Here is a 26,270-nt window from a genome sequence, read left to right as displayed (position 1 = left end):
TCTGAATTTATTTTATCTTGAAAAAGAAGGGTTAGAGGGAATTTGATTGAGGTGTTTGTAATTGTTAAGGGAATTGACAGTATTGATGAGAATGGTAAAACTAAAGGACAAAAATATAAATTTTATCAGGGAAAGATCCATCTTCAATTAAAACAGCTTTATTTTTCTAACAAGGTGGTTGGTCTTTAGAACGGGTTGAATTGGGATGTAGCAGATTCAAATTTAAGGGAGCGTAAGGGAACTCCTGATACATATTTGAATTACAAGGACTGGCTTTGGATTTTTCAGTGTTTAATTTAATTTATAATACTGCTTAAATTAACCAAAGGAGCCTCTGACTTTTAATGTTATATATACCTCATATTATGTTGTAATCAAAATTCTGAATATAAAACAATTAAAAACTGTCGTTCCGGAACTTACTTATCACTTAATCTCTTAGTATTATGCACTCTACATCCTCGTGTACTTCAATTAGTTATTAGATAATAGGAAAAGCCATTTTCCGGAAATACTTACGTATATTTGCAAACAAAGATAAAACAGGGAAGCGTAGGAATAGGAGAAAAACATATTACTTTGGACTTTTTTTTTATATTGATATATTGAATATTTTAAGGTAGAATTTTAGTATACACAGCTCTTGTGATACCAAAAGCTGTAAGCCAAGTTAATTTTATTAATTTTAACAATATCATATCGTTTAGAATTACATAAATTGAAGTAGATGGTATTATCTCCACATTTATCTCGACATGTCGGACATCGGCCCACGCAAAAGATAAATAAATAAATAAATAAAACAGCTTAGAGTAGATCGTAAGGAATACGTTTGAGAGTGTGCATTGAAAGAATTCTCTTGTTCTTAAACAAGATGGCTACTATGACTTCTTTCCGTAATAGGTTAACTCAGTTAGAAGCACGATTAAAAGCAGAAAATGATCATGAACAAGAATCTAGAAATACATCTTCGAGAGATTTAAGACCTGATATGGCTAGTTCGAGGCCTACTACTCTAAAAGTAAAAGGACGTAAGTTTACTTTAATAGTATGGGTTCGTCTCAGTCTTTGTAGAACTTAGAAAGTTATTTTAGTGAACCTAGGCTTAGCAAGAGATATTCTTATTTTACCTTGGATCGTCAGAAGACCTACTCAAGTGAAATAGTACAGTACTAACTAATAATAATATGTAGTTTTCTCATAACTGTACCTATAAGTTAAGATAGTATAAACAAAGTTAGAGAAATAGTTTTTCAAATAATACAAAAAGCAGGTTAAAGTACTCGGTTAAAGAAGGTCAGCGTAACCTTGGAACTTGAGAAGGTGGACATCTAGTTGGCTTTATTGTTTACGTACAGTTTTGTTTCTTTGTTGTACTTTGTCATATATGAAGATACAAGAAAGAACGCATAACCAGAATATTATAATAATTTGATGATGTGATTTTACTTCAAAGAGTGATCCATCTTAACTTCAGAAGGAAAAAAAGAAAGTGTCTTTCAAAAGTACTTGGTTAATAAGATTTTTCCGCTTAATATTAAGACTTCTTGAATCTATATGTTTTTTTGACATCATAAAATGTCATACCAGTAGTATAATATTAAGCATTTAGATACGAACTAATGTCTAAATGACTAAACTATGATTTAAATATACATGTATGGCCTGTTTTATTGATAGACTGAAAAGGGTAAGAATATTATCTTTAATATTTAACATGTTAAGTACTAAGTGCAAATTTTAAAAGTATGGATCAGAATGTTTCTTTGGTAAAGTTATTTCTTTGCTAGGTTATTAACTTGCGGAATAATTAATTTGATGATTTAGCTTTAGTTACAGCTTAAATATATTTACATAATTTCTCCATATGCAAACAAATTTGCCACTGTACACAGCTTATTTTAACATTCCTCACATTGTATAGTAATCTGGCTGTCACTTCTGGTTGACAATCCCTCACTGCAATAAACTTTGATTTTCATTTTTTTCCTAAAAAAATTGGATCTAAGAATCCTCAAAAGAGTTGATTTGGCTTCAGTTACGTAATCTGATAGGATATCTTGTACGTTCAGTATAAGTGAAGCTAAACTTTAGTATATTTAACTTTTTATCTTTCTTTCAACAATTTAGGTTTATTTCTATTTGTTCTGTGATAATGAATTATTCCTAACTAGTTTGTTTGTCAGAGCACTGTTGTTCATCCTTACCACTAGGTGCAATGTTGGTGTATTTCATTCAAGCAGACCCTTAAAGAGTTGTTTGACATTTTTTTCATCTAGACAGTTTTAGGTTGTTAGCCTTGTATACTTTCAACTGAATATGTTTTTTAATATTTATAATGTGTACATTTGTCAGAGTCTTGGAAGCCATTTATCTGATCATTTCTGTTAGCAGATTAATATAATGTAATGTTGATACCCATAAATATCTTCAGACAAGTGAAGAGTAGACTGGACAATGTCCAGCAGATACACACAGTTTGAAAACAAGAGACCAGCCCCCCAGTGGCTCAGCGGTATGTCTGTGGACTTGCAACACTAAAAACCGGGTTTTGATACCCGTGGTAGGCAGAGTACAAATAGCCCATTGTGTAGCTTTGTGCTTAATTCAAAACAACAAAGACCTGCTGCTCCATCTAGGTCATCCCATCCACTAAACTAAACTTTAAAATGAAAATATTGGAAACTAGTGCTTATCTCTATTTATAAAGCCTTCCTTTAAATCCCCCATAAAATAACTACATCCACTACATGAGAAGGAATCCATTTCAAACTTCATTGGCACTGTTAGAAAAATAAAGCTGCCTTAGATGATTTCTACATTTCAAAAATTTGTGTCCTTTAGTCCTACAATTCTCACCATTAAGTATGAAAAAAAAGATGATACATTGAACGTATCAATTCCCTTAACACTCTTAGACACTTCAATGAGACCCCCTGTAACTTGTCTTTTTTTTCAAGAGAGAGAACTTAACCTGTCCTCATATGACAACCTTTTAATTCTAAGTATTGTTCCAGAAGGTTAATGTTCCCAGAAAAATAGAATTGCATCAAGATTCCTTATTTTTCTTCATTATCATCATATATTTTTTCAATCTTCAAAACTACAACCTTGAATACGTCTATTCTTTTTGGAACAATAAAATTTTAAGACTGATACACTCGTCAGAGAAATATAGCTGTTACTAATATAGCAAGCTCTTCAGTACTTCCTACATCTGGAATATTGGTGACTACAGGTACAAACGTTTATACAACTATCACAGATTGGTATGGTCACTGTTTTGGTCTAAAACTAAGAAAGGATACTGAATCATAGGAAATGTTTCAGAGAATGGTCACTAAGATGGTTATGGGGATAGAAAGTTTGTTTTGTGGGAATTCATCACGACCTCTTATTTTTTATTGAGGAGAGAAGTTTAAGAGGGTTTTTAGTGTGGAGACATCCTTAATGAAATGCTTCCTTGCTGTCTATGTTTCTGAACATCGTTAATAAAGATACAAAATAGTATAAAACCTCAAGCTAAATAACTTGTAAGATTAATATATTGGGATTTTGACCTATTTATTAGTTTTCTACCATTCATCCAATTTTCAGTTCATTTAAGTTTTCATCTGTCTAAAAAGTCTGTTAAGAGACACTTTATCAAAAGCTTTCTGAAAGTTCGTGTATACAAAATTCACTGCATTATCCACCGATTAACCAAGTTCAGACATTTTTTTTTTTAAATTAACCATGCATTTTTCATGGAAAATTTAAAACTTGCATTATGTATTCACTAGTAATTAATCTAAGACTGGTTCAGTACAAATAATATAGAATGAACACTATGTTATGAGATGATGTATTATTAATTACAGTAAGAAGAAAAATTGAGAAGGCTTGAGTAACATGATGTTAGTTCATAACAAATGATTTGCAAACAGTAACATAAGCGACTTGCCATTAACATTACCCCTGCTAGTACAGCGGTATGTTTACGGATTTATAGTGCTATAATCGATTCCCCTTGGTGGGCTTAGCAGATGGATCAATGTGGTTTTGCTGTAAGAAAACATACACATGCCACTCCTGTAGCTTCTAGAAATAAATCACTAACCCTTTCGTGATGAGCTGGGTATAATATACGTGAATATTGATATTATAACTTTTGATGCAGTGTGTGTGCCTTCACAAAATTCACTAGACTTTTAGTAAAGGTTGCAAGTTTTTGTACACAAAAAAAAGATTTTTAATGAATTGTTTTTACTGAAATTTTACTTGAGAAAATATCGAGCCTGTTTTTGTTATTAGTCCCAGAGTGAAGTGATTTTCATGTAACAATTGAAAAAACTATCCTTTGTCCCAGAAATCTCAAATATTGTTTATGTAATCTCTAAAAATCTCCTGACTACACTTCAGTGTTTGTTTTCAGTGGATCTTTATATTTTGTCTGTTATTTTCTTTACCATGACTGTGTGAGGTTGGCCAGTTTTACTGACTTCATGATCACCATAAAAAAATTTGGAAATAGAAATTATACATTTTTCATTCTGGAATGATTACGAATTGTAACACGAAAGCACAAATGTTTAGTCTCGAAAGTTTAAACCTCAAAACATGATCCATTTACATATATGTCTATTATTTTCATTGTACTGATCTTCCAGTGGTGCCTTGTTAATATTACAGGACTTTCATTGACATGAAACACTTGCACTCAGTTTATCATATTTAATAACATAGAAACTGACCTTTAGTCTTTACAAAGTGACCTGTCTTGGATGTACAATAGTGGCTGGTATTTTTATAAAATAATCACATTTCATTTATTATGTATTATATATACTATTACTATTTCCAAATAAGTTTTCAGACCTATTTTTCTTAAAACAGAACAGTCAGTAAATAATTATAGCAAGTACTTGTATCTTCTGTAACTAAAACTTTCATACTTGGTTGCTGCTGTTCTGAGGTTGCTAAGTCTTTTAAAGTTTTGCATGTGGAGAATGTGGAGCATAATAATTTTGTTTATACATTTGAAATAGCTAAATAATCATAAGTAACTACATCGATAACTTAGGATTCCATTATAATTTATCAAGCTTAGTAATTAATCTGTATTTTGTCTTTAAAAAAAAATAAATGTAATTTTGAGCACACTAAAAGCACAACCTACCTGCTTGAAATCTTGCTTTGAAAGAATGAGGTGTTTTACAAGCACATTAAAATGGTTGGGAAAGTGACTTGGGGGACACCCTAAGATTTAGATTTGTTATTCACATATATTGAAGTTGTTATATGTAAGATGAGTGGGGAGATCGGTACATAAGCTACACCTTAACAAATATAAAATATGAGGTTCTTATTTTGTATGCTAGCTTGTCAATGTTTCTGATTCATATTAAACTATAGACTTAGTATTTTGACATCACAAACATTTTATTTGGACCAGTGCTGAATTTGACATACCACTCGACACACAAAAATCAATATTTAGGTGTGTTCTTTTAATATTTACTTTTAAGAAATTAACTAATGTATAACACTGCAATATAAAGTATAATCCACAATGTGATATCAGACTTATTGACATAAATTCATAAAATAGTAGGTCAATAAAATTTTGAATGAAAGTCAACAAATGTGATGACATGGTCTTTGACCCGTGACCTGTCACAGTGAGGTTAATCCTTTTAAGTTACTTGATTTGAGTTGTATATTACAAAAGATGAAATATTTTCATCCTTTATGTATGAGCTTGGTCATTGTAGCCAACCTTGTAACCACCATGTATCCATGAAAGTATATATACTGTAAGGAACTAAATCAAAACACTGCTGCAACCAGGATTGAACAAAAACAATTTATTAAACTGTAATGACAACAGAAACCCCAAACAAAGCTTTCAAACATTTGGAGTACAAGTTGTATCACTTACAATAAAAACAATGTTAATAAATCTGTGCCTAACCAAACCATGACTTGATAGTATTGTTAATGAACAATACAACCTAAATATCAATGTTTTTAATTGCAATAAATAAATAGGTTAGGATAAAGAACCAGGTTTTCTGAACTAATTGGGTTAAGCTCAAGGCAAGGTTTTTACTATCATTAAAAATTCATAGTTGAACTGAACAATAGAAGGAATAATAAATGAATGGTGAAACAAAATCATAGTAAAATTAAGTGTTCTCTATCTCACAATGCTACAGCTGTTAATGTAGTAAGTGTATATTCATGAAATTTGGCAAGCCTTTAGCAAACATTAGATAAAAATCATAATATTTTTTGTTTTTTTCTCTGCTCTAACTCTACGCCAACTTTGTCTTTTAGACCAGCCACTGAACTAAAAGTAATTGTTAATAATCAGAGATACTTTATCCAGTTCCAATTGGGCAAGGACATGGATCTCTTAGCAGACCTGCCATATTTCCTGCAAGTCAGAGGACTGCTATGCTACCTTTATCTCTTCCGCCACACGAATATTCGCTCAGATCACAAGAGAGGTGAGAACCTATGTACTTATGATTTAATCAGTTTTGCTTCTTGGAAGATATTTTCAGTCTGAGAATTATTAAAACATTGAATGTCATTATTTTCTGTTAGTAAATTTCTCTTTGTTAGGGAAAAATAAATTAATACATGTAAGATAGCATACCAATGTTTTGTAACTATAACTGTAAGTACACTTGTCTCTTCCAATAGAAAAAATATGTTGTAATCAGGCTATACCTAAGATTTATGATAACTAGGTAAACCACTGATTTGTTTAAATGTTTTAAACGTATACAGTGTATTGAGTTTGTTCACAGATATTAGGTTTTTTTTAACTTCCAGTGCTTTACCATATTTTAGTATTTAAACTGATACGTAAAGTTTCATACTGTATATATAAATGTCTTATTGTCCAGTGTAACTGATAAGTTTCAGTACTGAATGAAAGGCCTCTTTGGCAGTGAGTGATATGTTGAATACAAAGATAGATCTGAGATGCTGATTTTACACACCTCTGAACTGGAATCCAGAATAGACATTGAGAAGACTGTGGGAGAGTAAAACATCACCAGTTTGTTTATTGATATAAAATTGAAACTGATCACTGTTTTTGTAGTGTACATTTTTATATTTATTTAAAAAATAACCATAAAAGCTCATAAAAAAACTGAATAAATGTTTGTACATAAACAACTTAAATTGTATTGCTCTGTCAAAGTGTTTGTAATATGTTAGTAACAGAAAATGTACTGAAAAAAAGAGACAAGTGCTTTGGAGTCTTTACATTTAAATGCGAAACTACATTGTCTGTGTTTCTCTGAAATGTTATTTTCAATTTTGATAAAATATACTGACAAATTAAGAGTATCTTTAGTTTTGAAATAACCTTTTTATAATTAATTAACTTACAGATCACATTAGTTATCTGTGTTTGAATAATTGATTAGTCGTATTTTTAAAATCACAATACGTATGAGTGATAAGAGAAGGTTAAAGTGCTGCCACCAGTTTTCTCGCTAATCATTGGTTGAAAATTAATGATTGTGGCAGATATCCATAGCAGCTTTGCCACGACAAAGATAAGCCAAGCAAGTTTGATGGCATTGTAAATTAAACTTGAAGATAAAACAAAAAACATGTAAGGGTAAAAACTGGGCAGAACACAGCAGCTCCTTATGATGTAGTTTTGAGCTTAACAATAAACAGTCGTAATAGCAAAGTTTTGGTTTCTCGAATAATTAGAATAATCAAAAATAGTAATTATCTCCATCTTTAATTTTGATTAGGTGATTTGTTTTTGTGTCATTTAAATTTAATTACAATTTCCTTTAATCAGTTGTTGGAATAATTGAAAACACTAATTGTGGTTAGTTTTTTATGACAGTTGATTTAATGGTAATTTGGATTAACTCATTTTATTATAATTTTTTATTAATTTATGTAAGACTATTTAATGTTGTCAGTTAAGGTAATGAGATTTATCTGTAGGTGTAAGAAAAATTTCAGAATTTTTAACAGTCAGTGTAATGCAAAATCTAAAATGAATTAAAAATAGTTTTCCTTTATTTAAAACAAACATTACTTAGAGATAGTTTTAACATGTGATCATTGAATTTATTATGAGCTGTGTGTCTGTTTAACTTGTTTTAGTACAAATTATCAAATGGAATCAAAGCTAAGGAAAATCTACCAGCATGCTGGAACCTTAACTATTGATGGAATGGTAAGTTAAGTTTATAAAGTTTAAGTAAACCAAACTCAACCAGTTTTTTGTGATAGTGATTACACAAGTGCAGTTAACATGAATGTGTTGTTATGCTGAGGTTGCATTAGAAACACTTATTAATAATTATAAGTTCATGATAAGTGCAAAAACATTTCTTTTCATGTTAATGGTTATGTTAAATAAAAACATGTTTTTTAGTAGTTTTGTGTCCACTTTAAAATATTAAATTCAAGCTTAATGTTCTTAAAAGAAAAAGGACTGGCGTGTTCCCATATTATGCTTTTGTGAAGTTGAAAAAGGACTGGCGTGTTCCCATATTATGCTTTTGTGAAGTTGAAAAAGGACCACTGACGTGTTCCCATATTATGCTTTTGTGAAGTTGAAAAAGGACCACTGACGTGTTCCCATATTATGCTTTTGTCAAGTTGAAAAGGACCACTGACGTGTTCCCATATTATGCTTTTGTCAAGCTGAAAAAGGACCACTGACGTGTTTCCATATTATGCTTTTGTCAAGTTGAGAAAGGACCACTGACGTGTTCGCATATTATGCTTTTGTCAAGTTGAGAAAGGACCACTGACGTGTTTCCATATTATGCTTTTGTCAAGTTGAGAAAGGACCACTGACGTGTTTCCATATTATGCTTTTGTCAAGCTGAAAAAGGACCACTGACGTGTTCCCATATTATGCTTTTGTCAAGCTGAAAAAGGACCACTGACGTGTTCGCATATTATGCTTTTGTCAAGGTGAGAAAGGACCACTGACGTGTTCCCATATTATGCTTTTGTCAAGCTGAAAAAGGACCGCTGAAGTGTTTCCATATTATGCTTTTGTCAAGTTGAGAAAGGACCGCTGAAGTGTTTCCATATTATGCTTTTGTCAAGTTGAGAAAGGACCGCTGAAGTGTTTCCATATTATGCTTTTGTCGAGTTTAGAAAGGACCGCTGAAGTGTTTCCATATTATGCTTTTGTCAAGTTGAGAAAGGACCGCTGAAGTGTTTCCATATTTATGCTTTTGTCAAGTTGAGAAAGGACCACTGACGTGTTTCCATATTTATGCTTTTGTCAAGTTGAGAAAGGACCACTGACGTGTTTCCATATTTATGCTTTTGTCAAGTTGAGAAAGGACCACTGACGTGTTTCCATATGCTTTTGTCAAGTTGAGAAAGGGCCACTGACGTGTTTCCATATTATGCTTTTGTCAAGGTGAAAAAGGACCACTGACGTGTTTCCATATTTATGCTTTTGTCAAGTTGAGAAAGGACCACTGACGTGTTTCCATATTATGCTTTTGTCAAGCTGAAAAAGGACCACTGACGTGTTTCCATATTATGCTTTTGTCAAGCTGAAAAAGGACCACTGACGTGTTTCCATATTATGCTTTTGTGAAGTTGAAAAAGGACCACTGACGTGTTCGCATATTATGCTTTTGTCAAGTTGAGAAAGGACCACTGACGTGTTCCCATATTATGCTTTTGTCAAGCTGAAAAAGGACCACTGACGTGTTCCCATATTATGCTTTTGTCAAGCTGAAAAAGGACCACTGACGTGTTCCCATATTATGCTTTTGTCAAGCTGAAAAAGGACCACTGACGTGTTCCCATATTATGCTTTTGTCAAGCTGAAAAAGGACCACTGACGTGTTCGCATATTATGCTTTTGTCAAGATGAGAAAGGACCACTGACGTGTTCCCATATTATGCTTTTGTCAAGCTGAAAAAGGACCGCTGAAGTGTTTCCATATTATGCTTTTGTCAAGTTGAGAAAGGACCGCTGAAGTGTTTCCATATTATGCTTTTGTCAAGTTGAGAAAGGACCGCTTAAGTGTTTCCATATTATGCTTTTGTCAAGTTGAGAAAGGACCGCTGAAGTGTTTCCATATTATGCTTTTGTCAAGTTGAGAAAGGACCGCTGAAGTGTTTCCATATTATGCTTTTGTCAAGTTGAGAAAGGACCGCTGAAGTGTTTCCATATTATGCTTTTGTCAAGTTGAGAAAGGACCGCTGAAGTGTTTCCATATTATGCTTTTGTCAAGTTGAGAAAGGACCGCTGAAGTGTTTTTATATTATGCTTTTGTCAAGTTTAGAAAGGACCGCTGAAGTGTTTCCATATTATGCTTTTGTCAAGTTTAGAAAGGACCGCTGAAGTGTTTCCATATTATGCTTTTGTCAAGTTTAGAAAGGACCGCTGAAGTGTTTCCATATTATGCTTTTGTCAAGTTGAGAAAGGACCGCTGAAGTGTTTCCATATTATGCTTTTGTCAAGTTGAGAAAGGACCGCTGAAGTGTTTCCATATTTATGCTTTTGTCAAGTTGAGAAAGGACCACTGACGTGTTTCCATATTTATGCTTTTGTCAAGTTGAGAAAGGACCACTGGCGTGTTTCCATATTTATGCTTTTGTCAAGTTGAGAAAGGACCACTGACGTGTTTCCATATTTATGCTTTTGTCAAGTTGAGAAAGGACCACTGACGTGTTTCCATATTTATGCTTTTGTCAAGTTGAGAAAGGACCACTGACGTGTTTCCATATTTATGCTTTTGTCAAGTTGAGAAAGGACCACTGACGTGTTTCCATATTATGCTTTTGTCAAGTTGAGAAAGGGCCACTGACGTGTTTCCATATTATGCTTTTGTCAAGTTGAGAAAGGGCCACTGACGTGTTTCCATATTATGCTTTTGTCAAGTTGAGAAAGGACCACTGACGTGTTTCCATATTATGCTTTTGTCAAGTTGAAAAAGGACCACTGACGTGTTTCCATATTATGCTTTTGTCAAGTTGAAAAAGGACCACTGACGTATTTCCATATTATGCTTTTGTGAAGTGACAGAATTTTATATTTTATTTGTTTACTTGCTTACCTGACATTTCAAATCTGTTTAAAATTTTATTGGTATTGTATTTTCAATTCCATGGGCCAGGCACGGCAGAGTAGTGGTAGCATGCCTGGACCATGAATCTGAAGAGCCATTGTTGGTGGACTGTTGCTGAATAAAACAACAAAAACTCCCCACTTAGGGGTACAAGAGCAAGTGACACTGTTGGTTAACTGTCTTTTGTATGGTGTATTAACTCAAAATTTGGGACAGCTGTGTACAGATACCGTTTTTATATAGTTTTGTGTTGAAACTTTGAAACTAAATTTTATAATCCCCGAGTCTAAATAACCTTCTTCAACTGTACGACATTGATTATTTTAGCTAATTGTGTTAAATTAGTGACAAGTAAAAGTGTTTAAAATGAATTTGATGCAAAATAAATCTATATTGTGTCTTAATTTTCCTACAAAAATTTAGCGAAATTTTCATTATTGTATACTGGGTTCCAGGCGCACCACTCTTCTGTCGATGACATGATTCAGTTGGGAGAGCTCGGGACGGGACTTGTGGCCATGTTGTTAGGATGGAACACAAACCTTCGAGAAAAGTTATGGCTGTCAAAGTGAGTCTGTGTATACTGGAAATCTTGAGTTTGCATTTCATAGTTTTTGAGTATTTTTGACAAATAGATCCTCTAAGACAAAAAAACAAAAACTTTTTTAATGTCAGGTAATGTCAATTTTATTTTGTTATTAAATATTTGTGTCAACTTCTGGAGAAAAGTTTGGTGCTGGTGAGGATATTGTTAATTCAATGACATTGAAGTTACAAGATAAACTACCACTGTGACACTATAATCCCACAGACAGTTGTTTGATTACCATAATGTTTAATGGATCATTTAGCTGAATTTCACTGCTTTATCTGAAAAATCTCTGAGAAGTCTTCTTGTTTTTTTTCAAATAATTTAACAGATTTGTACTTATTTGCTTATGAAGATCCATTAAAAGTTAAAAAACAAGTGAGAAAGTCACCTTACGATCTGTATTTGATGTTAACTATTATTTAAACAGTCAGAATTGTTTAAATTAGATGCACAAGTTCTTGTAGGATTGAATACTGAGGTTTTATAAATTAATAGAATGTAGTACTCCCAAAGTTATTAAAAATTTAGTAAAATTCGTGAAAAAAAAATTAATTTATGTTTATAAATTTCTAAAAATTTATTCCAGTTTTAAAAATTAATTTTGAGCTTTTTTATCTTATTTGGAAAAGTGTTTTTTAAAACTTTCCTATAATGTTAAAATGTATTTATTTATAAAAGAATTACAAACAAATCAAGTAATGTCAGGACAAAGTTCGATCTTATGATCTCTCTGTGTTAAGCATTGTACAGTTTTAATAAAAATTGACATGTCGATTTACTTTTGTAAATTCTGTGTAATTTAATGGCTTTGTACATTAAAGCAGTTTCTACCTTGTTTTAATTTTCTGTAGCAAATGAGAAGATCAGGAAATAAAGAAGAGAACAAACGGATCACTATGGACTTAGATGTTGTGTTGAGCTGTCAGGACTGTCCACACATTGTGCAGTGCTTTGGTTACTTCATTACTGACTCGGAAGTATGGATCTGTATGGAGCTCATGTCCACTTGTTTAGATAAGTTGATGAAACGTCTGAAGAAATCAATTCCAGAAATGATCCTCGCAAAGTGGCTGTCGCGTAATTGTTTATGAAAACTTGTATCAAATTGCTTCATCAGTAACACATAATTCATGATCAAAGCTCATTTAAACATTGTGTTTGTATTTTTATATGTTTACACACACACACACATTTTATCCGTTATGATACGTGTTATAGGAAACTTAAGACTTATTGAAATGTCTAGTACCTTAGAACTAAGATTGAACTTTATTATTGGATGAAAAAAACTTAATTTTTTTAAAATTTCATTGTTATCAAATTCTTTCCTCTAGGCCATTTGATTGTTATTGCTGGTTAAAGTTATCACTGTTAGTGCCTGTAATTAATAGAATTAGTCACTTTATATCTAATGTGTTATCAAATCTGTAAATTCTGCTTTAAGGTTTTATCCCATTGGTTTCATTAATATGTGTCCAATCATTGGATTAATCACAGATTAACACTGAAACACGAGATCAGATATTTCAAAGGTGTCATTAGAATGAGTTAGATTTAACAGGATTTTTAGTAGTATAAATAAAGTCTTATATTTTTGTTGGTTATAAATAATCCAACAGAAACTGTAGGAGAGCATTACTAACTTTGTTTTGTGTAAAGACTTGATGTGATAAAAGAACATGACGTGCAGGTTTGACTTTCTAGTCTGCATTTCAGCAATGCGAGAATGTTGGAAGCTGTAAATCTACGTTTTGTGTTATTCGTATATATAAACTGTGTCAAGCTCAGAAGATTATGAAGGGGTAAAACAAAATTCTAAAACAGGCTACTTGGAACAAAGAAGTGTTTCATGGTGCAGGGAAGAAAAAATAATTTATTTAAGTATTTCCTTTTGAAATTTGCCCGGCATGGCCAAGTGTGTTGAGGTGTTAAACTCGTAATCCGAGGGTCACGGGTTCGAATCCTGGTTGCACCAAAACATGCTCGCCCTTTCAGCTGTGGAGGCGTTATAATGTGATTGCCAATCCCACTATTCGTTGGTAAAAGAGTAGCCCAAGAGTTGGCGGTGGGTGGTGATGACTAGCTGCCTTCCCTCTAGTCTTACATTGCTAAATTAGGGATGGGTAGTGCAGATAGCCCTTGAGTATCTTTGTGCAAAATTCAAAACAAACAAATCCTTTTGAAATTAAGAAATTAAACCTTGTATGATATTAAAATTTGACTTATAAACCATGGTTGATGACAGGTTTATTGATATACCTATATAAATATTAAAGATTTGTCTCTTAAGTTTCCAAAAGCTCTACTGGGTTAGTCTCAAGTGAACATATTTTTTTCATAGACCCTAACTGTAGCTGCAAAGAAATTGTTAATGCCCAGTGAAAAGAAAAGTTGGAAAATATGAAATAATCTTAACGATGCCAACTTTTCCCTCTGTATTGACTGGAGCATTGACCAGAAAATTCCAATTACTTACCTTGACAGTTTCAACATTTAACCTTTCACATCTGCTTCCTTTATTTTTATAACTGCTGTTTTTTGTATCCACTGGAGTGTTAACTCCTGTGTTAAAAACAATAAACCATAGAAGGTATTCATTAGCTGTTTCTATAGAGCAGCAGTTCCTAAACTTGTTTTATTGTTGAGCCTATTTCAAACAATGAGGATCTGAGTGACCTCTGTCCATTTAAAAATGTATTTCAGCTACTCCATTCAGCATAGTTTGTTGGATACGAAACATGATGTTTTTCTGTCACATTTGCTCTTGACCTCATGAAGTTTTAAATTTTTTATTTTAGTGAAGTTTGGTTTAAATAAAGTGAGAGGTTTCTCATTTTTTTAGATTTTAGATTTATTGAAAAATGTACGACAATAAGGTATATAAATAAAGACAAGGATTGGTAATACTGTGTATGTAAGCTCTTTTGCACTTTAGAAAGAAAATTTGGCTGCCCATCTGTAAGCATCTATATGCTGCCAAAATTTTATTATTCAAAAAATAATTCTGCATTTTGGAACACAATAAAATATCTGTGACCAGAACAGAATGTCCCTAAACTTGTGTACTTTATTCAACTTTCTAAATAGACTACTAAGAAGGTAACAAAAAGAAATTTCTTTGACCTCAAGAGTGACTCGGACTGATAATTTAGGAAAAACTAAACAAGATATTGTAAGATTTATGTAAAGGACAGTTTGCCGTTACTATGTCCACCAGCCATGTAAATTTGATGAGCGAACAATCTCTTGTGGGTTTGAAAAATCTATTGATATTTTGTAAAGTAAAGAATTTAAAGGGTTTAGGTCTTATGTTCGTTTTTGTAATAACATACAGTTTGTGTTTATATTTGTAGTGGTCTCATTTTTGTATGTTTGGAAGATTATGAAGTAAAGAAATTAGTGCTCAGACACATAATGTGAAACACAAATGGTGACAGAGAAGTAAATATGTTTTCTTTGAAATTAAACACTAAAAGTTAAATAATATAAAAATAATTTGTTCCAAATTTACTGATGTACATGAATGAGTTTAATTGTGATGCTGTGAAAGGTCATGGCATGCAAAGAGTCAGGACAGAATGTCCAGTGTTAATAAAACCACTGTATTTGTCTTTTTTTGTAAAAGGAGACTGGTGAACTTTAGAATTGAGATGAACACAATTTTGTCCAACCCTTCACAAAAGAAATTTCATTAATTATTTTAATGAATAGTTGTTGTTTTAACTCTTGAATATTTATTTGCATTGTATTTGAATCCCGCTCTAGGCCTAACTGTTAAATGCTTTGTCCACATTCCTGTGGTTATTAATTTACAAAATGACCAGAGTATGAACTACAAGAGCCAAAGATTATTGGATTAATATAAGTTATTATTATGCACTGCCATCTATTGACCAAGTGAAGATCTAATTACAGTTTTGAATTCAGGAGTCAAACCCTCGATTGTGTATATGATTATGGTCTTACAGTTTAATTTACTCTATATAAAATAATTTTTATTTGATGTGTAATAAACTCGGATTTGATGTGTGCACGTTCCACGCTTGGTATTGCTGATGCACAAAAATAAAGTTAATTGAAAAAGTAAACTGGTTTTGTTGATTAACTTACTCTAATCCTGTCTCAAATAATTTGAAAAGCTGTGGGTATTAAGGATTCCCTCTTTTTTTAACAGGGAGAAAGACAAGCTTGAAGGTTGTATCAAATGTAATTTTTGTTCTGGATAAGGTTTTTATGATTTGTTGGTGCTGTATTTCAACCTTCTTGTTTGTAAGTTACAAAACAATAGACTTTAGAAGCAAAACTTCAGCTGTATTTTTCACATAGTTTCTACTCTTTCCTAGACTGTGAATGCACTTCATTATCTGAAGGAAAAACATGGCGTTATTCATAGGGATGTTAAGCCTTCCAACATATTGCTTGACGAAAGAGGTGTAATTAAGTTGTGCGACTTTGGGATTAGTGGACGATTAGTGGATTCAAAAGCCAAAACCCGTTCCGCTGGTTGTGCCGCCTACATGGCTGTGAGTTGAACTTCCTTCTATTGCCTCATTTGTTTCTATCACGTGGCAATAATATCAGTTTTTAGAATACTGATTTATTTACGTAGTGAATTAATACTACTGTGGCTTAGGAGGGTTTACAATGTTGAAACTTGTACAGATTGGACTTAGAACAAACGAAAACATTTGGGGAAGTCTTATAAATCAGCAGTGAAGATCACATTCATAGTTTTATAACCTATTACTTCTTTTCAGTTAAATAGCATTATACCGAGTTTTATAACCTATTACTTCTTTTCAGTTAAATGGCATTATACCGAGTTTTATAACCTATTACTTCTTCTCAGTTAAATATTATTATACCGAGTTTTATAACCTATTACTTCTTCTCAGTTAAATAGCATTATACCGAGTTTTATAACCTATTACTTCTTCTCAGTTAAATGGCATTATACCGAGTTTTATAACCTGTTACTTCTTTTCAGTTAAATGGCATTATACCGAGTTTTATAACCTGTTACTTCTTTTCAGTTAAATAGCATTATACCGAGTTTTATAACCTATTACTTCTCATTTAAATAGCATTATACTGAGTTTTATAACCTATTACTTCTTTTCAGTTAAATAGCATTATACCGAGTTTTATAACCTATTACTTCTTTTCAGTTAAATAGCATTATACCGAGTTTTATAACCTATTACTTCTCATTTAAATAGCATTATACTGAGTTTTATAACCTATTACTTCTTTTCAGTTAAATAGCATAAAACCGAGTTTTATAACCTATTACTTCTTTTCAGTTAAATAGCATTATACCGAGTTTTATAACCTATTACTTCTCATTTAAATAGCATTATACCGAGTTTTATAACCTACTACTTCTTTTCAGTTAAATAGCATTATACCGAGTTTTATAACCTATTACTTCTCAGTTAAATGGCATTATACCGAGTTTTATAACCTATTACTTCTCAGTTAAATGGCATTATACCGAGTTTTATAACCTATTACTTCTCAGTTAAATGGCATTATACCGAGTTTTATAACCTATTACTTCTTCTCAGTTAAATAGCATTATTCCGAGTTTTATAACCTATTACTTCTCATTTAAATAGCATTATACCGAGTTTTATAACCTATTACTTCTTCTCAGTTAAATAGCATTATACCGAGTTTTATAACCTATTACTTCTTCTCAGTTAAATGGCATTATACCGAGTTTTATAACCTATTACTTCTTCTCAGTTAAATAGCATTATTCCGAGTTTTATAACCTATTACTTCTCATTTAAATAGCATTATTCCGAGTTTTATAACCTATTACTTCTTTTCAGTTAAATAGCATTATACCGAGTTTTATAACCTATTACTTCTTCTCAGTTAAATAGCATTATACCGAGTTTTATAACCTATTACTTCTTCTCAGTTAAATAGCATTATACCGAGTTTTATAACCTATTACTTCTTCTCAGTTAAATAGCATTATACCGAGTTTTATAACCTATTACTTCTCATTTAAATAGCATTATACCGAGTTTTATAACCTATTACTTCTTGTCAGTTAAATAGCATTATACCGAGTTTTATAACCAAAAACTTCTTTTCAGTTAAATAGCATTATACCGAGTTTTATAACCAAAAACTTCTTTTCAGTTAAATAGCATTATACCGAGTTTTATAACCTATAACTTCTTTTCAGTTAAATAGCATTATACCGAGTTTTATAACCTATTACTTCTTCTCAGTTAAATAGCATTATACCGAGTTTTATAACCTATTACTTCTCATTTAAATAGCATTATACCGAGTTTTATAACCTATTACTTCTCATTTAAATAGCATTATACCGAGTTTTATAACCAAAAACTTCTTTTCAGTTAAATAGCATTATACCGAGTTTTATAACCTATAACTTCTTTTCAGTTAAATAGCATTATACCGAGTTTTATAACCTATTACTTCTTCTCAGTTAAATGGCATTATACCGAGTTTTATAACCTATTACTTCTTTTCAGTTAAATGGCATTATACCGAGTTTTATAACCTATAACTTCTTTTCAGTTAAATAGCATTATACCGAGTTTTATAACCTATTACTTTTCAGTTAAATAGCATTATACCGAGTTTTATAACCTATTACTTCTTCTCAGTTAAATGGCATTATACCGAGTTTTATAACCTATTACTTCTTCTCAGTTAAATAGCATTATACCGAGTTTTATAACCTATTACTTCTTCTCAGTTAAATAGCATTATACCGAGTTTTATGACCTATAACTTCTTTTCAGTTAAATAGCATTATACCAGTCATTTCCACATGTACATTCTTACAGTTCTTTATGTTGCATTTATTTCATACTTGGAGGATGTTCAGGTTTCTGATAAGAAATCTCTTACTCATAGCATCAGCTGATCATAATATAGATATTGTTACTTAATATCAGGTTATATATTTCAAGTTTAAGGGTTTACATGTTAGTCAGTTAATAAGTAAGATATATAACTACTTTATGTATTATTAATAACTGTACTTAAACATTTGTTTAGTTCATTAAAATAATAAGTTTTTTAAGAAAATAAAACATCACTGAGTTTGGTCTTCAACTCACTCTTTTAAATATAAAAGATTGATTGATATATTTTTATTTATTTATTAATTTCTATCAATACATATGATTCTTAGGAGTATAATTCTTAATGATCGTGGTTTATTTTACCTTTGCAGCCCGAACGAATAGATCCTCCTAACCCTAGTAGGCCAGATTACGATATTAGGGCTGATGTCTGGAGTCTTGGTATATCTCTGGTAAGCTAGAATATTTTGTAATTCATTCTTCATAACATTAATTTATCTCATAAGTTCAAAACAAGTTTTTTGTTCCATTTAAATAATTTTAAATACTGTTTTTCGTGTTTGGTTGTAATACTGTAGATAAGATTGGCAGTTTAAAATGACAATTATATCCATATATATCCTTAAAACTGCAGTTTTAAATTATCTTGACTTTATGTAACGGGTTTTCATTTACTCTAGTAATTATATGTATAATGTATCTGCTAATTTGAGTTTTTTAGTGTTAATGGAATTATCTGATTTTTAACATTTGCTTTGCCATTAGTTGTTACAGTAACAACCTATACTTCAGAGAATGACCCGATGTTACATTATTCAAAGAATCTTTAGAAGTTAGGTAAATGTTATTTTTTTTTAGGAGAATAATTTTAAAACTAATATCTTACAGTTGTATATGTCTGTCTTTGTAGAAGTTATGTGGTAAAGCTATGGGTTAACATCAGTTAGAGTAGTGGTTCTAAATCCTTAGCTTATGGATAAGTGTTGGTGCACAACTGGAACTTTGGTTGTCTGTAAAAATGAGTAATAACGTCTTTAATGTTGCACAGTTTGTAAACATAATAGATATGGTTGTACTGTATGTTGCACAGTTTGTAAACATAATAGATATGGTTGTACTGTATGTTGCACAGTTTGTAAACATAATAAATATGGTTGTACTGTATGTTGCACAGTTTGTAAACATAATAGATATGGTTGTACTGTATGTTGCACAATTTGTAAACATAATAGATATGGTTGTACTGTATGTTGCACAGTTTGTAAACATAATAGATATGGTTGTACTGTATGTTGCACAGTTTGTAAACATAATAGATATGGTTGTACTGTATGTTGCACAGTTTGTAAACATAATAGATATGGTTGTACTGTATGTTGTCAGTTTGTAAACATAATAGATATGGTTGTACTGTATGTTGTCAGTTTGTAAACATAATAGATATGGTTGTACTGTATGTTGTCAGTTTGTAAACATAATAGATATGGTTGTACTGTATGTTGTCAGTTTGTAAACATAATAGATATGGTTGTACTGTATGTTGCACAGTTTGTAAACATAATAAATATGGTTGTACTGTATGTTGCACAGTTTGTAAACATAATAGATATGGTTGTACTGTATGTTGCACAGTTTGTAAACATAATAGATATGGTTGTACTGTATGTTGCACAGTTTGTAAACATAATAGATATGGTTGTACTGTATGTTTGCACAGTTTGTAAAACATAATAGATATGGTTGTACTGTATGTTGCACAGTTTGTAAACATAATAAATATGGTTGTACTGTATGTTGCACAGTTTGTAAACATAATAGATATGGTTGTACTGTATGTTGCACAATTTGTAAACATAATAGATATGGTTGTACTGTATGTTGCACAGTTTGTAAACATAATAGATATGGTTGTACTGTATGTTGCACAGTTTGTAAACATAATAGATATGGTTGTACTGTATGTTGCACAGTTTGTAAACATAATAGATATGGTTGTACTGTATGTTGCACAGTTTGTAAACGTAATAAATACGGTTGTACTGTATGTTGTCAGTTTGTAAACATAATAAAGATGGTTGTACTGTATGTTGTCAGTTTGTAAACATAATAAAGATGGTTGTACTGTATGTTGTCAGTTTGTAAACATAATAGATATGGTTGTACTGTATGTTGTCAGTTTGTAAACATAATAGATATGGTTGTACTGTATGTTGTCAGTTTGTAAACATAATAGATATGGTTGTACTGTATGTTGTCAGTTTGTAAACATAATAGATATGGTTGTACTGTATGTTGCACAGTTTGTAAACATAATAGATATGGTTGTACTGTATGTTGTCAGTTTGTAAACATAATAGATATGGTTGTACTGTATGTTGTCAGTTTCTGTATAATCAGTAGAAGACTAAAAACTTTCATTGTATCACATGCCTATTATTACATTCTGTAGTTAAAAGCAGACCACTGAAATGGTGTTAAGATAATTGGTTGATAAATTACCATAAAACTGTAAATTAAAAGTTGATTTGCAGTAATTATACATGTGATTGGGCTGGTCCTTATTTCTACAAATTAGCACCCACTGAGTTAATTATGCATGTGATTGGGCTGGTCCTTATTTCTACAAATTAGCACCCACTGAGTTAATTATGCATGTGATTGGGCTGGTCCTTATTTCTACAAATTGGTACCCACCGAGTTAATTATGGATGTGATCGGGCTGGTCCTTATTTCTACAAATTGGCACCCACCGAGTTAATTATGCATGTGATCGGGGTGGTCCTTATTTCTACAAATTGGCACCCACCGAGTTAATTATGCATGTGATTGGACTGGTCCTTATTTCTACAAATTGGCACCCACCGAGTTAATTATGCATGTGATTGGTCCTTATTTCCACAAATTGGCACCCACTGAGTTAATTATACATGTGATTGGTCCTTATTTCCACAAATTGGCACCCACTGAGTTAGTACAGTTCTTTAAATTTAAAAATTTAAGTTTGGATTGTTTATTGAGCTATAGCTTTATGAAACTTTGTTTTGTACAAACTAGATTTGGTAGTTTTATTTAAAAGGATAATACTGACATGAGATTGGTTATTTTATTGTAGCTTATATTTAAGAATATTTTACATACGGGTTTGGTTATATGGATTTTTATTTGTACATCTACCTTTTTGAGGCATCAGCTGTTTTACTGTTTATAGGTGGAACTAGCAACAAACAGGTTTCCTTATCAAGGGTGTAATAATGACTTTGAAGTCCTCAGTAAAGTGTTACAAGAAGACCCTCCCCATCTACCCTCAGATGGAAATTTCTCTCTAGATTTTTGTAGCTTTGTTAATGACTGGTAAGTTTGTTTTTTGTTTGAAAAGGAACTCTGTACCTGGCTCTTTGCAGTTATGATTTATTTTACCATACAAGTATACAAGTTCTTTGATAGATTGTTTAGGTAGAGTATTCATGATGAAACTTTGTAGAATGGATGGCAACTGTCTGTTGTGGAGACACAAGTGTAGAAGACTTGAAGACAAAAGGTGGAAGACTTTCGAAATACCATCCTCTACACTTGTGTCTCCACAACAGGCAGTTGCCATCCATTCTACAAAGTTTCATCAAGTATACAAGTTTATTGAACAAATAAAACCAACATTAAGAAAGAAGTAAAACCTCATTCTTGTATGTCCTATCTCACCGTCCCTCATTAATCTTTATAACATCCTAACAGTACTAAACCTGTTTTTTTAATGTGATGTGTGTGGGGGTTTGCCGTTTTAGGCACAAAGCAGCTAGGCTGTCCGTGCCTTTTAACGTGGTGTTAGTTTTTAATATCTAGTAATTTTTTAACATTTTGCTTGTGATTATTCTTGATTTTGAGTTTTAGTCTGGTGATATTTTGTTTATTGGTAAAAATCAGTGAGTTCTCTATAAAAACATTTGTTAAATGTTACGGGATATTTCTTTATTTTCATGACATCATGTGTTTTCCAGTTTAATCAAGGACTATGAAAAGAGGCCAAAGTACCGTAAACTTTTGGTAAGCTTCTTGTTTTACGTAGTTTTATATCCTTCAAAACCAACTTATTATTTAAAAAGGTGTAAGGTCTGAAATTTGTTCCTCTTTATTTTAAGTTAACTGTAATTAGATAACAGCTGTGTAACACGAATTAGAATGTAGTAGGTGATGAAACCAGTTCACAGTTTTTTAAGTAACTTGTTTAATTAAAATTAATTTTAAATTTGTTACCTACTGTTTACATGATCATAAAATCTCAAAGATGTAAACCACTTCTGCTTAACTATTTTGTGTATTTATTAGAATAAATGCATTATAAAGCATTTTAAAAATTATTGATCTATGTTAGATCATTTTGAATTGCTTTTTAATGTTGTTTAGAACAAATTTCATGCTTGTCTTGCCTTTAAAGAATATGAAGTCAATGCTACCATTGTAAAATTATTGATACCATATCAGCTTCTGTGTTTTCCACTGTTGTAAAACCTTTAAAAGTTTAAACTTCACTGAGTGTGGCCCTTCAATGAATGTTCCAAACCTTGGTTTATGTCTTATCAATGGACAAAAATAAAAGCATGCCACAATTTTGGGCCATGGGTGCTCCATACGGGTGACAGTCTGATACAACTATTCATTTTGAGAAAAGTAGCCAAAGAATGGGTGTTGGGTGATGCTTTCCCCAATGGACTTATTTCAGATTTAGGAAAAGCTAGCACAAATATCTTTAATAGCATTGCATAGCATTTAACAAAAGAATAAACTTGTTTGTGTAGAATGGGTAAAAACGTTTAGTATTTGGAACCACCTATATCAGACTTTAGGCTTAATGAATTTTAAAATTACATATTTTTCTAATTTTATTTTGTTCAGTGCACTACATGTGTATATTGTTTGTTAAATCAGAAAATACATTGAAGTACTCTATTAGTGACATCACTATCTGTCACTGTGGCTTCGTCTTTTCTCTCTCTCTGATTCTTTTTTCTAATTTTGTTTCTCAGTAAAATATTTGTTACAAAACGTGTAATTAGGATGAAAATTCATTCTTGTCTAGAGAGTAAAAGTCATGTTACGTTGTGTTGGTGCAAGACTTGTATGTGAATATTAAGAATTGTTATTTTGAACATGACTTCCTCAAGTCGGGTAGGCATTGTTATAAAAGTTCTGTTTTCACTTTGAGTTATTACATATGAGATGGATTGTACCTGCATAGCATCCGTGGTACTAGGAACTAGTGTGTTTGAAACATTGGCTAATGACTATCTTATGTGAACGTCTTGTGTGATGAAGTAATTTGATTAATAACACTGCAAGACAAATCGATTTTTAAAAATATTTTTTTATGTAAACACATTACAAAGTTATGAATGGTTTAAGTTACCTTTTATGGTTTGTCACTTATCCCAGTGAGTAACTGTGATCTCAAAGACAAATTCCAGTAGCCTCATTTATACCCTCAGTTGCAATATCCAGTAATCGGGAAACATTAGTGTATGCAGTTCTTTACTGGTGTCGTGTTTTCTACTTTGAAATGCTGTTTTTGGAAGCAGAATCTTTTTATGAATTTTATATACCATAGTGGATTTAGTGAGGTAATGACCTGTTTACTTTTTGACTGTGTGTAAGAATTTTAGTTTGTAAGTTTTGGTACAAGTTCTAACACTGTTTCTTAAATCGAACTCCAGGACCATCCTTTCATTAAGCGAATGCAGAACACTCATGATGGTGTTGCTGCGTGGTTTGCTTTTGTAATGAAAACCACGGACCTTGCAGCACCCTCCCATCTACATCATCACTGGAACAAATGAAAGTAGTCCAAGGAGTCCATCCGATGTCTTTGTGTTATTCAGTTGCCAAAAGTAGTGTCACTGCAGCAGGCATGCTGGACATTCCTGTTGGACTGGGGGAGGGAAGACAGCCACACCCTTTGGCCATCTTAGAAGTAGAAAGAGAGATATATTCAAAAACACTTTAAAAAGCAAAAAAAAAAAAGTTTAGTAACCATGTGGCTTATTGAAGTATGTAAAAATCATCTTGTTTGCAGTGAAGAAGTTACAAACACCGTTTTGGGTGGAGTTGTTAAAGAAAACATGTGACTGTTGACGGGTGTCATTAGATAGGTGTTAAGGATATATTTTGTATATACACACACATACATATACACACACACACACACACACACACACACCTAGACGTGAAGGATTTCACACATTTACTTTTTAATATGTACAGAGGGTGCTGACACCTGGTGGTGTATTTGGGAGTTGTTTAATATGAATTTAGGAACCAAAAAGAAAGAAATATTAATGTAAACATGATAATTTAAGTGAGATTATTTAAAAGTAGATAACCCAGATGAAGTACAGCAGTACGTTACTTCTTGTATGTCCCAACTTTGTGATCGTGTACCGAAGCTGAACAGGTAAACAGAAAGTCCAGTGGTCTGTTTTCTCCGTGTGAACTACCTCGGCTGATAGCCTCAATTAAATATATTTATAAAGAGGATAATGAATAATAATCAATTGAACATTAGGTTATTTTTTATTGTTTTTTAGTTGAGCTTGCATATGTGTGTAGAACGATTTTCATCAAAAAACAACTGATGGAAAACATAAATGGAGCAAGCTAAAATTACTTGAATGACTTTTTAAAATGTTCATGATTTTATAGGGAGAGATTTAAAACTAAACATGTAGCTGTGAAATAAATAAATCAGTCACCTCTTAAGTGCCATCACAGAATGTTTAGTAAGGAATTACCAAAATGAGAGGGGAGAGTGAAACAAAAATTATCTTTTTGTGCAAATTTCAAACTATCTGATTTTTCTTTTTACTTTCTGAGTGATAGGAGTAACGTTTTCGTATCTGCCCTGCTTCTAACACTTATGTTTTCTCTTTTACTTGTACTAGATTTGAGTTATTGCATCAAAGCTTTTGTAAGGTAAACTATTTATATCTAATGTTACTGTCTGTCATGCCGAGGTTAAATCTTACGTGCATAATAAGCCTTGTAGGTGTGTATGTTAAGCAGGATAAATGGTTATGTGTTAAAAGAGAATGTTATTTATCGAGTTCATACGTAGCTTGGAGGTAAATCTACCAAATAAATGATCTTTGTTAGTCATACAGTGGTTCTCATTTCTTTGCCACATGCGAGTGGACAAAAACTAAGACAAGCAAGGCCTTATTAAACAACTATTCATATCAGTAAATGAGAACAAAAACACATCATGATCAAAAATCTCTGAATCTTGGGTAAATTATTTATGAAATATTTAATGACTTGAGTTTGTTTTTTTAAGATTTTTCTTTTATATCACTTAATCTAAGTTTCTGTGAATTATTTTGAATAAAAGCTGTTATTTTTATTGGTAATTTAAGCTAAAAGCATTTTGTTAATGTTTTCAAGAATCACCAAAGTATTACAGATAGGAATGGGGTTGTTTGAGACATATTATACAGGGTGTTCGGAAAGTCACTGTGCACTTATATATTTATTAACAGACATGTTTCAATATAGAATACAGGAGGTAAATATGAATGACAATTATAAACAATGCTGAAAGCGACCCCTGTTGGATCCTTCTTATTTTGTTTCTAAACGCTGCTATCATTTACTGGCTTGAAATATACTGAATGATTGCCGATTACAAAACTCCACAGTGACTTTCCGAACACCCTGTACAATGACCTAGAAGTGTTGGAAATGTGTTTTGCCATTCTCACA

At 31.9% G+C, this 26,270-nt stretch overlaps 2 protein-coding genes across 2 annotated transcripts; both read left to right on the top strand.

Annotated features, from left to right (window-relative positions):
• Positions 1 to 786: 786 nt before the first annotated feature.
• LOC143228815 (uncharacterized) lies at positions 787 to 8,265 on the top strand. Its single transcript, XM_076460183.1, has 3 exons — positions 787 to 1,031; positions 6,371 to 6,491; positions 8,131 to 8,265. The coding sequence occupies exons 1-3, from the start codon at positions 875 to 877 to the stop codon at positions 8,210 to 8,212; spliced, it is 360 nt and encodes a 119-aa protein (XP_076316298.1). The 5' UTR covers positions 787 to 874; the 3' UTR covers positions 8,213 to 8,265.
• A 2,852-nt stretch (positions 8,266 to 11,117) lies between these two features.
• On the top strand, positions 11,118 to 25,667 carry LOC143227977 (dual specificity mitogen-activated protein kinase kinase 7-like). The gene is given in 10 exon segments (XM_076459329.1): positions 11,118 to 11,126; positions 11,534 to 11,579; positions 11,582 to 11,646; positions 12,522 to 12,736; positions 14,261 to 14,273; positions 16,014 to 16,193; positions 18,899 to 18,979; positions 21,736 to 21,878; positions 22,520 to 22,565; positions 24,230 to 25,667. Coding segments are annotated over 10 exon segments (921 nt in total). The 3' UTR covers positions 24,353 to 25,667.
• Positions 25,668 to 26,270: the final 603 nt, after the last annotated feature.

This window comes from Tachypleus tridentatus, chromosome 10 (assembly GCF_004210375.1).
Source record: "Tachypleus tridentatus isolate NWPU-2018 chromosome 10, ASM421037v1, whole genome shotgun sequence".
NCBI lineage: Eukaryota > Metazoa > Arthropoda > Merostomata > Xiphosura > Limulidae > Tachypleus > Tachypleus tridentatus.
Note: the sequence above shows the minus strand (reverse complement) of the source record. Positions and strands in the feature narration are given on the sequence as shown.